The sequence below is a fragment of the Triturus cristatus genome, chromosome 11, assembly GCF_964204655.1.
Source record: "Triturus cristatus chromosome 11, aTriCri1.1, whole genome shotgun sequence".
In the NCBI taxonomy this organism is placed as follows: domain Eukaryota; kingdom Metazoa; phylum Chordata; class Amphibia; order Caudata; family Salamandridae; genus Triturus; species Triturus cristatus.
In genome coordinates, this window is record NC_140594.1 from 1,032,830,153 (window position 1) to 1,032,850,436 (window position 20,284).

At 44.1% G+C, this 20,284-nt stretch overlaps 1 protein-coding gene across 1 annotated transcript in view; it reads left to right on the top strand.

Annotated features, from left to right (window-relative positions):
• LOC146785863 (uncharacterized) overlaps nt 1–20,284 on the top strand; it is a 175,148-nt gene that overhangs the window by 148,835 nt on the left and 6,029 nt on the right. Inside the window, exon 3 of the mRNA XM_085633117.1 lies at nt 16,511–16,567. Within this exon, the coding sequence (XP_085489243.1) occupies nt 16,511–16,567 (57 nt within the window). The remainder of the gene's footprint in view (nt 1–16,510; nt 16,568–20,284) is intronic.

Genomic DNA, 20,284 nt, shown 5'->3' on the forward strand with positions numbered 1-20,284 from the left:
TCGGTACTTACTTGTAGGTACCACTTAAAAAATGACTTCATAAACACAACAGCTCTTTTTAGAGCTCCCTAATATCTAAACTCTTAAATCTGCTTTTCATTTATTTTTTTTTTTTTTTTTTTTACCGTACGCTTACCGTAAGCTTACCGTACGCGTACCCCGTGATTTTTTTTAAAATCAATAAATGTTTTTTTTGTACTTTTCTGTCCTTCTTTGACCCCCTTACAAATGTTTGGGGGTCTGTAACTCTCCTCATTGCCCCCTTTCCTTGTTTTCACTCTTTTTTTTCAGAGTGAAATACACAAAATGGCGGCCGCCGCTTCCTGGTTTCGACCGATTCGAATGTTTACTAAGATCTAAGAGCCAATCAGAATCGCGCTCGCGCACGCCACCGTACGCTTACCGTAAGCGTACGGTAAGCGTACCGTAAGCGGGCTCAGATATATATATTGATTTAAAGGCTATTTTCTCAGAATCTACTGAACAGATTTACACCAAACCTACAAAAGGCACTTCCTTGACCTAGGGACTACCTCTCTGCCAAATTTTGAGTAATTCTGTTCAGCCGTTCGGGCTGTAGCTCGTTCTAAAGGTCCTATGGAAAAATGCATGGGAAAAACGCGTTTTGGGACCCCCCTTTTATCTCAGCCCCCGCTTGACGGATCCCCCCGAGACTTTCAGGGTAGGAGCGGAGCGTAGCGCCCCACCTATTTTGAGAAATTCGCGAGGATTCGTCAACCGGCGCCAAAGTTATTCAAAATAGAATGTTGAGGTTTTCCTATGGAAACGTGGTCCTAACTATAACTACCTACTGGCGACCGCCAGTAGGTAATATATATATATATATATATATCGGTTTGAGCTCAATGCCTCATAACTTTGCCTTGATCGCCTGTTCTACAACTGCTGCCCTACTGCTCTTCCTGTTGGATATTTATTTAGCCCTGCAGTTATTTTTGCTGGTTATCGCATCTGAATCCTGCTCCTCGTTCACGCCTGTTAGCCCCCGAAAGGGGAGGGTTTTTGATCCTTTGTTTTTTCTTTCCTAAAATGAATTGCTTATTTGGTAGTTTCCTGACCATTCAAGATGCAGCTTATTGTCGAGGGTGCTTGATGCTTTATGCTCCCTCTCTTGCTATCTGCCACGCCCCCCCTTACAGTCCAAGAGGTTTCCTCTCGGGTCAGTGTCAAGAGTAATTAGGCTGAGGTGCAGATAACTCCCCACTCTCTCAATGCACACTGTCTCCCTCACTGTTCACTTCATCTCACTAAGAGAGGTTACCCAGTCCTTGTTTGGGTCGTTGCACTTGGGTGGCCAGTTAAGGTGGTGACATCTCGTACAAGAATGCTGCTCTGTGTCCTCCGGTGAAACTGGTTGGCTCCTTGCAGGCTGGAATGGTTGTTCAAGGAGACTCTGGACCACACATGGGCTGTGTAAGCAGGTGAGCGAAGATCGGTGCAGCCCTGCTTGGGCTTGTCGCTTCTGAGGTAGTCTTGTCACGCACAAGTCAGTCTGAGTTGGAGGGCAAGGCCCAGAACAAGCCTCACACTCCGATGAATGCAGCTAAAGTCACTCTATGGTTTTGTCTTTAGGTGCAGCAGCTCAGGTCAGGCCACAACTTGTCACAGAAGCTCGGTTCATGCAACGGTTTCATCTTTGGGTGCAGTGGCCCAGGTCACACTGCAGCTTCTTTTCTGGCACAGAGCTACGGTCACACTGTGAGCACCAAAGACCCAGCTGGGCTCTGGCGATCTTCAGTTATGCTGCACAGTTACCTTTATGAACTGCGGTGGAAGTAATTGGTGCACGCAGCCACAAGGGCATGCAGATTGCTCTCGGCAGCCTTCCTTTTCTGGTAGACTTCATCAAGCCAGGGTTAGACTGCATCTCGCTCCTCCTTGAAGTCGCTCCTCGTACATTGTTAGCAGGTTCCTTCGCTCTCGACAGGCAGGCAGGCTGGCTTCTATGAGCTTTAGGACAAGTGAACAGTGCTTATAGCGAGGTAGACTCTTATGTCCTCTCACCTCTGGGAAGCTGGCTGGTTGGCCCTCTCCTCACGGGTCTCTTTCACCTTGGACAATAAAGTCTGCAGTCCCACCATTCACCCCACCACCTACCAAATGAAAGTGCTTCAGGAAGACTAATCAGTAGCTCCCTGCAAAGCAAAAGGCTGTGTTACATTTCTACAGGAGCCTTGTCTCCTCTTCCTCACTTCAGTGTCTAGGTCTCCTCCCTCCAGCTTCAAGAAAGTCAGTAGTGCATTTCCACTGAATGGGTAAACAAACTCCCCTCCTTTTTGTGCAGCAAGTCAGGCTTGTGGCATCCAAAATGACTGCTACTGACCTCCATTACTCTGGCTCACTTACACACACCATCCATGTACCACGCTGGGGATGTTAGTGCTAAGATCTGGATAAGCACACAGAAGCTGAACTTTGCACGAGTGGGCCAGTAGCCTTCAACTCCACTGATGCATATAAAATGGCCTGGGCGCAACTATGGGTTTACAAAGCACATTAAACTACCACCACCGCTCAATGCACCAACCCTTGACCGGGGACAGCAGTCCACCATCAGTTCAATGAGGGCATACTTAGTGCACCCCTCCAGGTCATTGGATATGTCAAGGACCTCAGTTGTGTCAAGGGGAAGGCCTACGCATCTGTGCACACTCTAAATTAGTGTGAGGCAAGGGCCTAAATCAAAAACCAGGAAAGCAGATACATGCAGTTGCTCACTCAAGGCAGGAGAACATAACAGTACATCATGCAAGGGACGTTCCCATCCCAACACATACTTCCCTGGCTTGAATCAGGTACTGCTTTCTTTCATCAGTTCAGCTTGCACTACTAATAACTTGACTTATGTTTAGAAATTACTGCAATTTCTATTTTAGTCCACTTTCTAGCTCTTTAAAGTTCCAAGCCCATTGTAGATCCTTGGGCACTATGACCGTATGGTCTTCCAGACTAGACTTTATGGATGCGTTTTCTGAACTACAGCAAGATCCTCTCCAGATGACGAGGACCTTGAGTTTTATTAACAAGCTTGTGGATGCCATGCAAGCAAATAAGGTACTTCACATTCCCTGACTGTTTTTTGATAGTGGTAGGTAATTTTATAGATTTTATTTTGTCTTGGTTTGTGATTTGTTTTGGGAATCATGGGGGCATGGCACAGGAGTGCTTTAAGTTGTCAAAGCATGGTTGCCACTTCACCAGAACTCCAAGTTCCAGCTGTGTTCATTTACCACGTTTTTTTTCACCAACTCTGGGTCCTCGTGGTATGCCACTGGGTATGTCAGGCTTCAACTTTCCTGTTGGTTACTGTAGGACATAAACCCAGGCATAAGGGCACAATGCAGATACTCATGTTACCTGCTTTAGAAATACTAGCAATGCACTTCCACTGTCTGGGAAAACAACCTAACTCCCACCTTGTGCACTTGGACTGGCCAGGGGCTTCAAATGGGACTCGCAGGCCTCCATTACTCTGCTTCATTTATACATTCAATGTATGCACCATATAGGACGCATACTAAAAACACGGACAACATACACTTGGGATGTTAGCGCTAGGTACCTTTCATATCTACAGTTGCTCTTATGTGCCCCAAAAAACAAACTACAGTGGGATTCGATAACAAAACAAGGTATAAATCGGACTGCTTATTTGTGAGATGCTGTCAACCGTTGTCAAATAACTCAGGACAGTGTGTGCGTTGAACAACCTTTAATGCAAAATAGTGAGGGAAGATAATCAAATGAGACTTTTTCTTTTGTATGCGCCACATCTGCTTATACAGCGTACAGACCGTGCACCAAGGTTGGGATACTTGTGACTTTGTTTAACCCCTTCAGTGCCACGCCCTTTCCCCCTCCTGTGCCGGGCGTTGTATTAGTGGGTGGGGTTCATGACGAGATAGTCTCGTCATGGGCACAGCGCAACCGTGCTCCATGACGAGACAATCTCGTCATGGGCACTGAAGAGGTTAAGAAGGACTGTCTTAGGCTTAGCCCAACGCAGCATTGGGCTCTTATTGTTTAAATAACCTGTACACTCAGACTTGCATGTTTAAGCTGTCTGCCCCAGATAGGGAGCACTATAATGTTTCTTTCTACAGCTTACTTACCAAGATTGCTTTCGATCTCAAAATCTTCTCCCACTATTCTCCCGAAACCCTGTATGAAAAGTTGACCTTGACTTACTTACTTACTTACTTACTTACTTCTTTCCTTCCTTCCTTCCTTCCTTCCTTACTCCCTCCCTCCCTCCCTCCCTCCAGTGTGTATCAATTCCTTCTTGTGTATTAATACCGTGCTTCACCTCGACAATTAATAACTGAAGTGTACGAAGATGCCGCAGCAACCGCCTGCATTTTAAAAGAAAAGTAAATATGATGCAGTAAATTAACAAAATGAAAAACCCAGTAGATGTGGGGTTACAAAAGAATCAGTGCATTGGATAATATTTATAAAATCATGCCGAGCACAAGAAAAGGAAGGGCTCCAACAGATTTGGAGTAACACCCTTTACCAGAGTGCAGCTCAGAGCCTGCCCCTATTACCCAGCCACCAGTTCCTGACAAGCAAACATCCGGGAAGATTTAAATAACCTCGTAACCGACGTGCACGCTAAGGAATGCGTGGTGATGTCAGAAAAGGCATTCCTGAAACTGACGCGCTGGTAACAACCTCAAACATGGAAACACGATTTAAAAAAGGCTGGGTGTAAGGCAACCCTGGGAGATTGTTTGATAGTGGCCCACTAGCTATATACATGGCCATAGGAGGGGAAATTCCCAGTACCTTAAAAGTATTCTCCACAGCAAAGAGCATTCCACGAAATCATGCATTTCTATGTGTGTAAAAAAAGCACCATTTGCGTTCCAAAACACCACAAGTGGGGAATTGCCATACGATGGCATGTCAATTAATGAGGATGCCTTACACAGTTCATGCTATTGTCATACCACCTGGAACCGCACACTATTACTTGTGAGATACATCTTGTGCCTTTATATTTACAGGCTAAAGGTGTGATTTCAAGTTCATTGCTGTATAATATTGTGACATTTTGCCATACACAGGGCTTACAAAGTAACAGGTACGGTATATGTGTTGGATGTATGTAACATACCATAATACTTACTCAAAGAACTGAAAAACTGCAAGACTTAGTATGACAAGTAAAGTTCAATACCTTTTTCAGTGCATCATACAATCAGGTTTCGTATCATGGTATTTTATAAACATGACAAGACATTATTGATACATTGTACGATCAGGTCTCCTGTCATAGTCCTTATTAACATGACAACACATTATCGGTACATTGTACGATCAGATCTCGTATCATAGTACTTTTTTTTCCAAGACGGTGAATACAGTTATAAAAATTGCTGAGCAATCCTGCTTACCTGTTGATCTCCTCAAACTCGTGGAGTCCCAGATTCACTGTATTCAAAATATGGATCCATTTGCATTCCCTTGGGGACAATAAGGATGTTATGTCACCGCCCCTATGGTTCAGTGTCACTTTTTCAAGTACCCGCCACTTTAGACTTCGAACAGGATGACTCTTGAGATGGAAATGTTCAACAAAAGGAGCTCCCAGCACTCGACACCTAATTCCACTGCAACGCTGGAGAATTTGTGAATTCACTGTCTGCTTAGTTTGACCTACGTAAGGTAGGTCACAAGGGCATTGTCCGGCAGAACGCAGCGGGTCAGACTCCCCCCCCCCCCCTTTCCTCTCGGACCCTACACCTACCACCTGCGGAGTCCCCCAGGGGTCCTCCCTCAGCCCTACACTCTTCAATGTCTACATGGCTCCGCTCGCCCCCATCGTCAGAACCTACGGACTCAACATTGTGTCAGAAGCAGACGACACCCAACTCATCCTCTCCCTATCCAACGAACCCAATACCGCCAGACACAATTTTCGAGAAGGCATGGAAGCCGTTGCCAAATGGATGAAAAACAGCTGCCTACAACTAAACACCAACAAAACAGAAGTACTCATCACGGGCCCAAACCCCAATGCCTGGAACGACAAATGCTTGCCCCCCGCCCTCGGAAGCCCGCCCACCCCCACGGATCACGTACGCAACCTGGGAATCATCCTGGACTCCGAGCTCAAAATGGATCGCCAGATCAACTCCGTCGTGTCCTCCTGCTTGCACACCCTCCTCCTCCTAAGTAAGACCTTCAAATGGATCCCCCTCGAACACAGAAAGACTGTCACTCACGCCCCGGTCACCAGCAGACTCGACTACGGCAACACACTCTTAAGCTGGAATAAACAAAAACCTCACCTGCAAGCTACAGAACATCCAGAACGCCGCCACAAAACTGGTCCTCGACCTGCCAAGACACTGCCACATCTCCCAGCACCTACGCACACTCCGCTGGCTCCCCATCGAAGCTAGTCACCTTCAAGATGCTCACCCACACCCACAAGGCCCTCCACGACACCGGACCAGCATACCTGAACAGCCGACTCAAATTCCACGCACCCCAGAGGACACTACGATCAGCCCAGCTCTCCTATGCCGTGGTTCCCCGCTCCCGAAAGACCAGATCAGGAGGCCACTCCTTCTCCTTCCTCGCGGCCCGAGCCTGGAACGCCCTTCCACTCTACCTCGGACAGACAACATCGCTCCCCATCTTCGCAAGAAACCTCAAAACCTTGCTCTTCGACAGATCCCCCCCCTCCCCTTGATGGACTTGAGCCTGCTAACCACCACCACCTCCACCTCCCCCCAGCGCCTTGAGACCCTTACGGGTGAGTAGTCGCGCTTAACAAACGACTTATTGATTGATTGATATGACTTCTGAGCTTTTGCAGTTGGTATGGTGTTGTAGGATTACTTACGACCCAGATAGGTAAAGTCTTTTGTACCACTGTTGATTCACACGTCTTGCAGTGGCCACTTCTGTAGTGTGAAGAAAGAGTTTACAGCGCACACCATTATTTTGATTAATTTCATTCCATTGTTTTGATGGTCATATTCTTTTTCCATTGGTTTAGCGTGCAACCTGGACGGCGAGATCCACCCTAGTATCCCACATTGAATTTACAAAATAAGGGGAAGGAGCGAGTTTGTCACTCCAGTCCGGTGCACAGCCTGCTCCACCATTTTACTGTCACTTGATTGAAAATCCAATTTTGAAGAAAAAGTTCCAAAATACTTCAAATGAATTTCATGTGTAGATTTTATTCTCCATGTTTAATCACACGTAAGATGCAGTAACATTTAAACAGCTTCTCATGCTTCAGATAAGCCTATCCGGGCCTTTTTCTGAGCACGCGGAAAATGTGACGTACATCCCAACCTCAAAGCTTCTATTACCCAATGCATTTCAGGCCATAATAGGCCCTTCCTCAGGGGTTAACTGCGAGTGAAAGAACATAAGTATTAAAATCGTGATTATTTTATGAATACTATTTTACACTGTTTGCACATATAGAGTGTGATCTTAAGTATAAACCCAATGCAGCATTTTCCCCTCTAACATAAATACATTCCAACAGCAAAATTGCCTGACCCAGCCTCTCTCTGCACTACTTCCCTACCCAACAACTTACAGGTAACCACCCAGATGTAAAAACCCTCGTATTTCCATTGACATCTCCCCCTTAAAACACACTATGAACGTGAAACAACCTCGTTCTCCCACATACCTGAATGGCTGTTAACAATCAAGTCTATTTCACTCGAGTTCTTCTCTAGAAAAAACAGCCCGCCAAAGTGTGATACTAATTTCCGCCTCTTTAAATTAAATGATCGTGACTCCACCCCTTGCTTTCAACCAATGGCGTTTCACCCCACATGTTTACGATTGGCAACATAAGAAACTGCTATATCCATCATGCACTGCTGAAAACAATACGACATTGTGAACGTGATCTTAATCCACTGCGTTTACATGCAAATGGTTGCAGCCCCACAAGTCTCAATCAAAACTTTCGCCAAGCAATAAGCTATGTCTACCCACCCTTTGGATCTTCAAAATGCCAATGCTGCCGTAGAACAATTTCTTCAATGGTTATGTGTGATTAAACATGGAGAATAAAATCTACACATGAAATTCATTTGAAGTATTTTGGAACTTTTTCTTCAAAATTGGATTTTCAATCAAGTGACAGGAAAAAAATGGTGAAGCAGGCTGTGCACCGGACTGGAGTGACACTTCTGTAGTGTCCCACAGAGGGACAGAGGGACTTAGACCCAGCTGCGATCTCGGGTCCGGGGTAAGCGGGGTTTTTCAAGAGGTAACTGACCACATAGTCATTCACATTCCTCCCCCGCTCAAAGGCAGTTAAAGGTTTCTCAGTCGAGTCTGCTTCATCAGCCACCAAACCCCAGTAATTCTTGACAGACTTTTTTAATCCTGTTACTTTTAGTACAGAAGCTGGTAACACAGACCATCCTTTTCTCTGTTGTCTGTCCTTTCTTGTGTTTGTAGCAGTGTCCAGAGAACAGTACCAAGCCCTCTCTCTTGTCCTGTGTGGTAGGCCCTTGGGGTAGCCTCTGTTCCTCAGTCTCTTCATCAATGTGCCAGTTTCTTTTTTTTTTTTAAATCTGTCCTGTGGGACATGGTGATAATGGTCTACTGTTTCTTGCATGTTAATATCCCTGTGCAGCCAATCAGAGGTGGTCGCAAATGGTGACCTGCCTAACTAATATTTGGTCTGTAACCACCTGCAACTCGAGATTTTGCGATGCGACCTAATAGGACATAGGTCGCATTGCAAAATTAAAGACTGGTCGAAAAAGCAAGTGCACAATTTGTGATCACTTTTTGCAGCCAGTCTTATAATTTATCAGGCCCTAGCAGCCTTATTTGCACAAACATTACATCATTGATAAATCACTGTGCTTTTGCTAACAAGTCATGTGGAATCGTTATGTACTGCACAATTCTTTTTTTTAAGCACAAGTATTGGCTAAATACAGCATTGATCATGAGCATTCAACTTTAAACTACACTCAAAAGAAAACGGTTTATAATCACAGAACAAAAGCATAAGGACCCTTTTTGGAATATTGGCCAAATCAAAAAAGTGCTTCCACCACACAATCTTAAAAATGTTTTAATCCATTTTAAGTTTGCTGTAATGTATTGTGCCTACGTTTTCAAGTAGACTAAAGGACGGTAGTTCCTTCCAGATTAATTTCCATTAACAATAATAGGCCTTAGGTCATTTACACAGTTCTTTGCAAGTGCATTGTCCTTTTTAGGTTTGACTTAGTGATTATTGTGTCATTCATAGTAAATCATTGCATACAAAATACAAGAAAGAATTAGGGATGGCTATGACTTTCTGAGCAACAGTGGTATGTAGGCTTGCCACAATTCTAAAAATATCCGCCATTTGCTCATTTTTTGAGATTCTGGTGGAACTAAAAGCTGGCATCTGAATAAGAGTTTGTGTAAGATCTTCTTCTCTAAAATGCATTTTTAAGTGATTGCATCCATGTTGGCCGTTTAAAATTTATATTTTAAAGGGAGGGAAATATCAACTTGTGCTGATTTTATTTTCTCAGTTTTCTCACCAGCCTTGATAGATATATACTTGCAAGGTTGGTAACGTTCTGGCCAGGTGGCATCCATACTGGTTTGCTAGCTTCATGCCTCAGGCATGGATTCTAGCTTCATCACATTCTAATGCAATACCGTTCTTCTTGAATTGATAGCCGTGCTTGTAGAAAAAAGGGGCCATATTATCAAGGACGGAGTTAAAATTATCGCCGCTTTAGCGGCAGGAAACTGCTGCTAAAGCGGCGATAATGGGCTTGATAATATGCCCTTGTGAATTCCCATAGAACTAGAAGCCCATGTTCCGGCACAGAAAGCAAACCACTTTGAGTCAGGCATGTGCATTGATACCTGTGTATGCCCTTACAATGCCTAAAGGTCCTCTTTTCAAAGCAACACTCTGCTTGTTCCCTCGCTCTCTTCCTTTGAAGTGATTTACTTCATAATATCAATTGTCATCAAGAAAAAAATAAACAAATCGTGATGAAGCGCATATATAGCAGGAATATGAAAATAAGATACAACCGGACGGGGAGTTATCTACAGGGTGGGGGTTGGGGTTTAAACACTCCCCAATTTTTTATTCATCTGGGGTGAATGAAGGACCAGTTCTAGTCCTAGGGCGTTTGATCTGGGTATGCATAGAGTGACAGTCTTTGCCTAGCAGGGGCGCGCAAGTCCTAATGGTATCCAGGGAGGGGCGTAGGTATGACCTGACATTTTGCCAAAGCATGCTGGTAGGTCCCTGTGACTGTGCCAACGATTACCTGAAATGCAATTTATTGCCAACAGCAACAGCCAAAACCATGAGTTGCATTGATTCTTCTGCTCAGGACTGCTTTCTAAATTAGAGCTTAGAGTCCCAGCAGCACTGCGTCTCATCTTTGCATCCCACCACTTTGCAGGCAGCTTTCATACCCTGATTAGGGCGGCGAATCAGGCATGGTGGTGAATCACGCGTGGTGGTGCTCTTGAACAGGGGACATAGTCTGCCTCCCATTGAGTCTGGTTTCCAGGCGTGCTAGCAGCGCTGAAAACACTGCTGCCCCTGAATAGATGGCTTCAAGCTCCTAAAGTCAGTCAAGCCTCCAAGCCCATATAGCACCCTCTTTGCTCTCATTTTTGTCACCACAACTCCAGGCTGGGAGCATCCATGACTTGAGAAGTGTGTTTCAGGCCCTCCCTGGTGGTGCTTGGGGACTTTGGGGTCTGCTTTCGTAAGGCTTTCATAAATAAAATACATGTTACCAACATTATTGTCAAACCCTACTATTTCTGCAATTTTTTTTTCAAGATATCCATTCTGTGTTTTCTATTCAGAAAGTGAAGAAAAAAAGTGAGGATGTTGGATCACCACTGAGTGTTTCAACGTACTAGGGAATAGCTTTGTGATCCAATAACTGTCAAACCTTTACCTGGAAGTTTGTGCTCCTTGTGACTTTAGCCACAGTTCTGTATTTGGCAAGGCCTTTGTGATCCAGTTAATGTCAAACTTTCTTATGTATTTTTGGGATTCCTTTGGCTTTACCTGCTTTTCAGCATTTGGGAGCTTTTACCACAAATTCAGTTTTCATCTAGTCACACTTGTAACTTTTTCAGAGGCTAAAGGAGAAACCAGATATCTCTGCACACTCCAGCCTGTCTGCTACTGTGGCTGGTCCTGCTTTCCCCAATTCATCTCTCCTCTTCAAACCTGGTCATCTAGGGTTAGTCACTAGGAATGTACAGGTGCTAGTCTTGCTCTCCTTGGCCTTCCTAACAACATTTGGTGTGAAAAAGAAATTAACTGTATTGACCTTGTCTCTTGTCAAAATTCTCTCACTGGGACCTTGTTCTATTAGTAGGCCTGCCCTCAAACTGAGACCTTAGAGGTGGATTGCCCAACAGCAGACAGAACCAAATTAAGTGATACACTGGCCAACCTACAGAGATGTACATTATGACAATACTGATTGGCTAGATGAGGCAATATCTTCTGTACATAGTCTGAAGTAGGGTGAAGGCATCAAGAGCTAAGGAGTAGTTTGCATTTGTTGTGTTTGTTTAGGTTTGTCGACGTGTACCGCTTGATCCCATAAATTCCACAGACAGTTGTTTGGCCAGTCACCTTGTATAGGGTTGTGAGGATGGTATTAAACACAAAAGTTAAGCAGTGTTTAAGGGAAAAAAGAGAAAGTCATATCTATATCATCTCAATGTAATGGACTGATAATTATGTCAGAGTTTCCACAGGAGAGGCATTTTATCTTTTCTTAATAACCTTGGCAGGGTTTGATGAATCTGCACAAAATGTTCCCAAAAACAAAATTCCCCTACTGTGGAATATTTGTGGAAAGTGTTGCAGTGATCCATCATGTAGGGTCAGTGAAAAAGAACAATGCCCAAAAGTGTGATTTTGCCATTATATTCTCATTGGAAAATTTGGTCTACAATACAGAAAAACAGCTGAACGAATCACACCAAATTTGGCAGAAAGTTAGAACTTTACTCCCAAAAATATGTTTTTTATGATCTAATGTAAATCTGTTCAGCGGTTTTTGAGAAAATAGCTTTTAAAGAGAGGCTGGGATTGGTCATGAATGGGTTATCTCTCAGAAAAAGTTAGAGATGTCTGGACTGTTGCTCCAGTGGGAGCACTAGGGGGCATATGATCAAGGGAGACATCGCCGCTTTTTCGGCACATAGCGACGAAAAAGCGGTGATTTGGTCATCACCCTATTTACAAGGACACGCTAACACGTGTTAGCACGTATTTCCTTGCTACTTTGCATGTCAGCGATCAATATCGCTAATGACATGCAAAGTAGGCGTTCCCCACATAACATCATGGGATAACCTCGCAAACACAGCTTCGCTATATTTACAAGGATGCCCCAGACCCGCGAAGCCATTCTTAAAGTCGCGCTAAGGCCTCTTTAACGCTGGATGTTAACTCCTGCTAAAATTTCTACTTAGCGATCTGTAACATGGGAGGAGGATTGAAAGGCTAGGTCCACACCTGCCTATTATCAAGGTTTTCGTTCTTGCAGGATAATTATCGCTGATTTTCGCACGCTAATGCAGCTTCTCACCCTCTATCGCTGGATTTCACACGCCTCGGTGAAAAGTGTTGATAATACTCCGCTAACTCGGGGCAGAAATCCAGCGATAGACTGCGATAATGCACATCGCGCTGAGCGCTATTTGCGATGATTATCGCATCTCCTTGCTAATATGCCCCTAAGGTACTCCCTTGGTACTCCATTTTTTTTAAATAGCCACTTGTGAGTGATTGAAGGAGGTTTTTTTCCAGTAGGCAATTTCAACACCACTGGTCCAGTCCTGGGATACCAAAATAATCTGATTGGCTGGCTGCAACATCAGAAAAGATGTTGCTCCTGCCATTATAGGACTCAGGGGCGTGGTCTCGGAGTCCTGAAAAAGATTTGAAAAGGGCCCAAATGTCGTCAGGAGTAGCACACAACAGATCCCCCCCCCCCCGTGCTGCTACAGTACTCCCGCAGTACTTCAAATAATAATTAAAAAATGCACTGTGCCACAGTGGTTTGCTGCACCCCAGGGGTTTGGAAGCACAGACTTGTCGCAGACCAAGCCCTGTGACCAATCCCTGCTGTTCACTGACAAAGGCTGTGGGGGTTTGGCGCTTCAAGTGCATTGAGATTGTATGATTTCATCAGTGCAGTAATGTTTTCAATGATGCAATTTGTGATGTTCTCAATGATGTCATTTAAACTATTGTGAGTGATGTAATCATAAGCATTGCATTACCGGGGCACACACTAAAATGAGTCAACTAAACTATAACTTGGTAATTTAAGTTTTTTAAACGTTGGATATTATCTCCTTGCAAGGAAAAACAATATTATATATATATATAACAGACTGCGGGGCTTCAGCTACCAGCATTCCTTGCACATACTGCTCACAGTAAGGGAAGAACATTGACTGTGATTGGATCACATTGCACCAATAAGAACTCAATGAACAGTATGTAAAGTCCCTGCGTATTTGAACTTGTTTTGAAAAAACACAATGCTGGCAATGATTAAGGCATTCGCCGAAACGCGTCTGCCAGGTGTTTTGAACTCTTACCTGTCTGAAGGGTGGCAATTAAACCTTACCTGCAATTGTCCAAAAGCATGTGTTGGACCCGTTCTTGGATAAAGAGGCGGGATTGGTGGTAGATGTTAGAGTGTAGCAGTCGACGCTGTACATCCGGCACGCCTCTCGTTCAGGTGCTCCGCTTGATGTCGGCAAACTTCAGTGGTGTGCTGTGCGGAACGCGCAAAAGCGGCGCCCCCTCCCCCAAGACAATGTTCCTGGTACTAGAGGAGAGAGCAGCAGATCACTGCTGATTTGGAGAGCTGCAGATGATGTTTGCCGCCTTGGTCCCCGCACGAATAGATGAGCAGCCTCACAAGCTGGCAAAAGCCAGGGCATTACTGAATGCACGGACCGGCCACTTGACCAAAGTTCGCGATGTGGGATTGCGGACTCGCACAGTGCGTGGGACATCACAGACTGCGGGACTTCAGCTACCAGCATTCCTTGCACATACTGCTCACAGTAAGGGAAGAACATTGACTGTGATTGGATCACATTGCACCAATAAGAACTCAATGAACAGTATGTAAAGTCCCTGCGTATTTGAACTTGTTTTTAAAAAAACACAATGCTGGCAATGATTAAGGCATTCGCCGAAACGCGTCTGCCAGGTGTTTTGAACTCTTACCTGTCTGAAGGGTGGCAATTAAACCTTACCTGCAATTGTCCAAAAGCATGTGTCGGACCCGTTCTTGGATAAAGAGGCGGGATTGGAGGTATATATATATATATATATATATCTATATATATATATATATATATATATATATATATATAATCTACTGGCGGTCGCCAGTAGATAGTTATAGTTAGGACCGTGTTTCCATAGGAAATCTTAAAATTCTATTTTGAATAACTTTGGCGCCGGTTGACGAATCCTCGCGAAATTTTCAAAACTAATGGGGCGCTCCGCTCAGCTCCTACCCTGAAAGTCTCGGGGTGATTCGTCAAGCGGGCCGAGAAAAAAGGGGGGTCCCAAAACGCGTTTTCCCCATGCATTTTCCCATAGGACCTTTAGTCGAAGGTACAGCCCGAACGGCTAAACAGAATTACTTGAAATTTGGCAGAGAGGTAGTCCTCAGGTCAGGGATGTGCCTTTTGCATATATGGAGTCAATCTGTTCAGTAGTTCCAGAGACAATTGCAGTAAAAAGCACATACATATCTATAGCCGCGCACCGTGCGCGCACCCTAACGTGCACGAGCGTAATTCTGATTGGTTGTTACATGTCAGTCAACGTTCGAATCGGTCGAAATCAGGAAGTGTCGGCCGCCATTTTGTTTGTTTTCAGTGCGAGAGTGGAAAAGGAAGGTGGCGAACGTGAAAAGGGGGCAGGGTAGAAAGTTCCTGACCCCCTAGCCTTGGTCAGGGGGTCCCTGAAGGACCCCGAAGGCAGAAAAAACATTTACATTTTTTTTTTTAAATCGCGAGGGTGCGCGCACGGTGAAAAACCATAAAAAAAAAGAATTTTAATACGTAGTTTGTTGAAAAATAAATATATAAAAAAAATAATAATACATACATAACTTAGCATTTAACCATACAAATTCACTGAAAAAACCATAGGTTTCACACACGTTATAGTTAGGAATTAGCATTTAAAAAACCTTGCAAATTCACTTAAAAAACCATAGGTTTCACACATGTTATAGTTAGGTGGATATTTCACTCGTAAAAAAACAATGAAATTCACCTGTTATAGTTAGTTCAGATAACTATAACTCGCGCGGCCGCCACTCTATCACAAGGATGATGTCATCAGTGATGTCATGAGTGATGCCACTGACCATGTCATGAGTGATGTAATATGTGACGTCATGAGCAGAGGATTGCGGGCGCGCGAGTTATAGTTATCTCAACTAACTAGAACGGGTGAATTTCATTGGTTTTTTTACGAGTGAAATATCCACCCAACTATAACATGGGTGAAAGCTATGGTTTTTTAGTGAATATATATATATATATATATATATATATATTTTCTCAGCCCCCGCTTGACGAATCCCCCCGAGACTTTCAGGGTAGGAGCTGAGCGGAGCGCCCCATTAGTTTTGAAAATTTCGCGAAGATTCGTCAACCGGCGTCAAAGTTATTCAAAATAGAATTTTGAGATTTCCTATGGAAACACGGTCCTAACTATAACTATCTACTGGCGACCGCCAGTAGATAATATATATATAAAGCAATTCCTCTGCTGTTTTTCCGTATTGCTTTGTTGCACTTCTCTGCCTTCTGTTTCTATTGATCACATCCTTCTGTGTTTCGTCCTGTTTTTCTCCTTTTTTTCCCCCTCGCTTTCTCTTATAAAGTGACTTAAGTGACTTGTCTTGCACTGTCTCAACTTTCGGCCTTTTCCTTGTCCCCTCTAGACATCCTCTGGTTGACATAGCTCTCTCTGAAACATAAAGAGTAACACAAACCTACAGAAGGCAAATGTGTTTCTCTTGTGCCTACTCCTTGCTATCTTGACATGCTTATGGCCATAGTAATAAATAAAGGAATATCATTGAAAACTAAAATATTTCTGGTGACGCGTCTTTCTTCCTGGCAATGCTTAACAACTAACACACCCCTGGCCTAGCCACTGCCCTCCTGGTCAGTGGCGGTTCGATGTGCTTTACCGGTGTGTAGGTGGAAGCGACCAATCCTCCAGTCACGCATCTTCCCACTTGTCTCTTTGCTATTCTTCCTCATTCGCATACCTCGTCCATTAATCGTTTTGCCTTTTTTTTTTTTAAATATCTCTTGAGTTTGTCTTCTGTCCTCCCCTTAGCTGTTACTCTCTATCTTTAGGTCGTTTCCCTTGTCCTTCTTCACTTTTGTAACTTTGCCTGATTCTGTCATCTTTGTTCTTTTTCAGGCCAGCTGGGACCTGATGCCAGAAAGAAAGAGTCTTGACCAGGGTCTCTGCATCCGGGTGAGTTCAACCTCTTACAAGGGCATGATTGGGTCTAGCTCTAAGCCAGGGATAGGAAGAAATGCAATCAAATGTATTTAATTGTTTTTTGATTAATGATTGTTTAATCCCCAATTGTGTCGTTTTTTTGATGTATCACATTCGTTGATAAGAATAAGAGAACAATTCAAAGAATTTATAAATTGTTCCCAGTGGAAACGGAGTCGGCATGTGTTAGAATTTTAGCAAGTCAATATGAAGGGACTAAGTACCATGCTTCTTGCACCTGTTCCCTGGTTTCGTTTGAAACGTAAGGGTGGCGGCTCCTTATCCTACCTTGCAGCAACTTACTGGAATTCCCTGCCTCTGGATCTGTGTAATCTTAAGAACCTTTCTCAGTTTAGAAAAAAGCTCAAAACTTTCTTGTTCAATTAGCCTATTATTTTCCTCTACGTTTTGGTTTCATTTGGCTCTTGGGCTCGCGCCTGGACACTCTATTGAGTAGCTGTGCACGCTACAAATCCCTAACATAAACATAGGATTTAATTTGTATGCGTCCTATTGAAATTTGTGATGTATCGATTCCTCCACATCAGTTCTATGTATAGGCATAGGTCTAGCTCTCTGGCAGAGCTTATGTCATCACTAGCAAAGTAAACCGTATAATTAGATAGGAGCTTGGAGTTCCTGTTAAGCATTGTGCTACTATTTTGTCGGGTATTAAAAGTACAATAGATATACGGATTGCTTCCCTTGCAGTGGAGAAATAGCGTTCCAATTTATACTTGTGCCAAAAGCTGAATTTATTCTGCATTTGAGCATTGGATGATCATTGCTCGCTGCACAACTGGTTGGATCCCAACTAAGCTCCCTCTTGCTGCCATCTTTGAGTGGCACACAAAGAAAAGGCTTGATTAATGGAAGAACAGGAACAACAACAAAAACCCTGTGGCTTGGAGTATTTTCAAGTATGAAACAAACACAAAACTGCCCAAAGCCTCACCATTCATGCTCAGCAGATAACAAGTTTGATAGCAATTTCTTCTATCATTGACCTTGTATTGGGTTCAAACAATTAGCTTAAGATGGCTGCCAAAGAAAAATATCCAACTGCACTATATTTGAGGCCTCACTCATCTATTTTCACCTTCCACCTGCTTAGGGATCTAGTAGCATGTTCTTTGACAGGGCTTCAATTAGTGGCAGCCACTGTATCACAGATCGTCGTAACCAGCCCTGTCTTAGCAGCTCCAGAGTTTTTGCTGAAAGAGCACGAGAGACGACGAACAAACAGCCAATGCCACATCATGGAGCTACGCAAACCTCACAGCACACAGCAGGCCGAGTGACGTAGCTCCTACTTTGAGTCTGTGAGGTAGATGCTACAGGGGAAACATAGCCTTCATCTCCTACTGCAAAAGCAGTTCCTGCAGGCCATGCACTGTCGTTGCCCAAAGGAGAGTCTACAGACCCGATGCAGGTTGCACTATCTCTGCCCAGGGCAGGAGCGCCAGCACTCACTGCAACACTCACCGTACTGTATCTGCCTGTTAAAGGAGCCCAGTATGCACTGGAGCCTGACAACCAAACTTGGGTAGCACCCGCAGGAAACTGAGTTTCCGGCACATACAAATCTTGAGTAGATTTAAGCAGGAGACTCCAACAGATTTTGATCCCATCCCCCCCACCTCCCCCCTTCAGTGACACGCTAAGATAGGCTGTTCTTAAATGGAGGAAATCTTGAAAACTGCAATATGTGAGTATAATCTACAAGCCCACTATGATAAAAGGCCAAACTAGCTTCCAGAGTAACAACATCTTGGCTGCACAAAGCACGTCAAGCAACCTGCTCTCTGTAATAAAAATATTTCTCAATGCTTCCAGTGTCATTAATGCTTTTCAACCCTCACATACTCTTTTCAATATGTTGGTGGTGTTATTCACCGAGAGAATTAGAAACCTCTACACTGACATTAAGTCTATGCAGAACGAGGTCGAGCCTATTCAATATTAAACCCCATTGAAAACCGTCTATACTTTTGGTGTACCTTCACAGCTGCCTCTAGAGAAGTAGTGGAAGAAATTTTAATGAGCACAAAATGTGGTTTTCCAGAAGATCCCTGCACACGTCCATCTGGAACCGGTTTGTCTTTGCTAATATGATCATACCATGTTAATTATCTCTCTTATTGAGAGGTGTATGCCAACATTTGGAAAAACGGGGTGATAACCCCTCCTATCCTGCTAAGGAAAGCATTTCTGTAGCCTAAGGAGGATTGAAATTATCAAATGTGCAAAATTACCCACCTATGGTAAATCTTCAGAGAGGAAGTATTTACTCAGCAGACCACCAATTCAAGATACAGGACTGATGGGAGCTGGGATGTCATCCAAGCTGAAGAACTGAGACCACTTTAATTTTCACGCCTAAAAAGCTCACAGCTATTGTGGCTTGAGGAAGACACAACAGGACACTTCCAATCTTCTCCCAGTTGAAGGAATTGGGGCCAAAAGGAACTTTCTTACACTGATACTCTTCTATTTTTTCTAGATGTTCATCAAACTGTGCAATTTTAAATCAGCTGACAGATTTGGCATCTTGTGTGTGTCACAAGGGTACTCTCTTTCATCAGTGCCCGTTGAAATCTATGTTTGTCCCCTCTCTAAGATCATTTGCTCCGTTGGCCATACAACAATACCATAACCTGAATCTGTTTATTCTCCGCCTTGACACCATGTCTACATGGCTCTCTGGTCAGTCTCCACGTCCACCATTCTGTTGTGCAGCAATGAATGGGACACAACCTTCTTAAATTGAAACACAAGATGACCAAGGTTATGGTGGTCTGAAATCACAAACGGTGTTGAGATAGTTTTATCTAGTCCACTTGCATGGACTCCACCCTATCCTGCAAGCAAACGTGAAATCCATGGGCATTTGGCATGATCAAAATAGTACTTCAAATGCCCAGATCGGGGCCTTCTGAAGTCAAAGTATGTATGTCCTTTGTTTACACAAATGTGCTCTTACGCATCTGCCATCAGATCTCCAGGTACCAATCGTAGATGCTTCTATGCCATCTAGCCTGGACTACTGTAATAGTTTGTAAATTAGCATTCCAGATTATCCCCTGGCTCAACTTTTTTTGTTTTTAATTTATTTATTATTTTTTTGCGATGCTAACACCTGGCCAAAACAGGACTGTAAACTAGAAAAAAGGAAACTTTACAGCGAACAATAACTACAGCTTGGCATACAAAGTTACAGAGCATGGTCAAGGCCATTGATAGCAAGGGGTATACGGCAAGCGCATTGTTGGCAGTAGCCAGGGATCCCATTCACAGTTGGTAGATCAGCCCCTCAGGGCTTCAGCTGTACATCTTCTTCCAAGTACATTGCTATTCATCCCATATATATCCGGGGTAGGCCATCTTTGGACGCCCATCAGAGTCCCACAGGGGCCCGCGTCCTGTCGCCTCCCCAAATGCAGGTCCCTGAGTGTTGGAGGGGTGGTGGTGGAAGGGGGTGCAATCAACAGTTACTCAATGCCATGGCCCTGTAAAAATAATTTCAGAGGGCCCCAAATGCCCCTGGGCCGGTGTGCCTGGGGCAGCGTGGAATAGTAAAGTTACAACTGGTCATTACAGTATGCCATATCTTTCAGTCAGTCGTAAGTCCTGGGCCGCCACAGCCACCCCACACAAGCACACGACACCCGCCAATACGTCAATAGCACG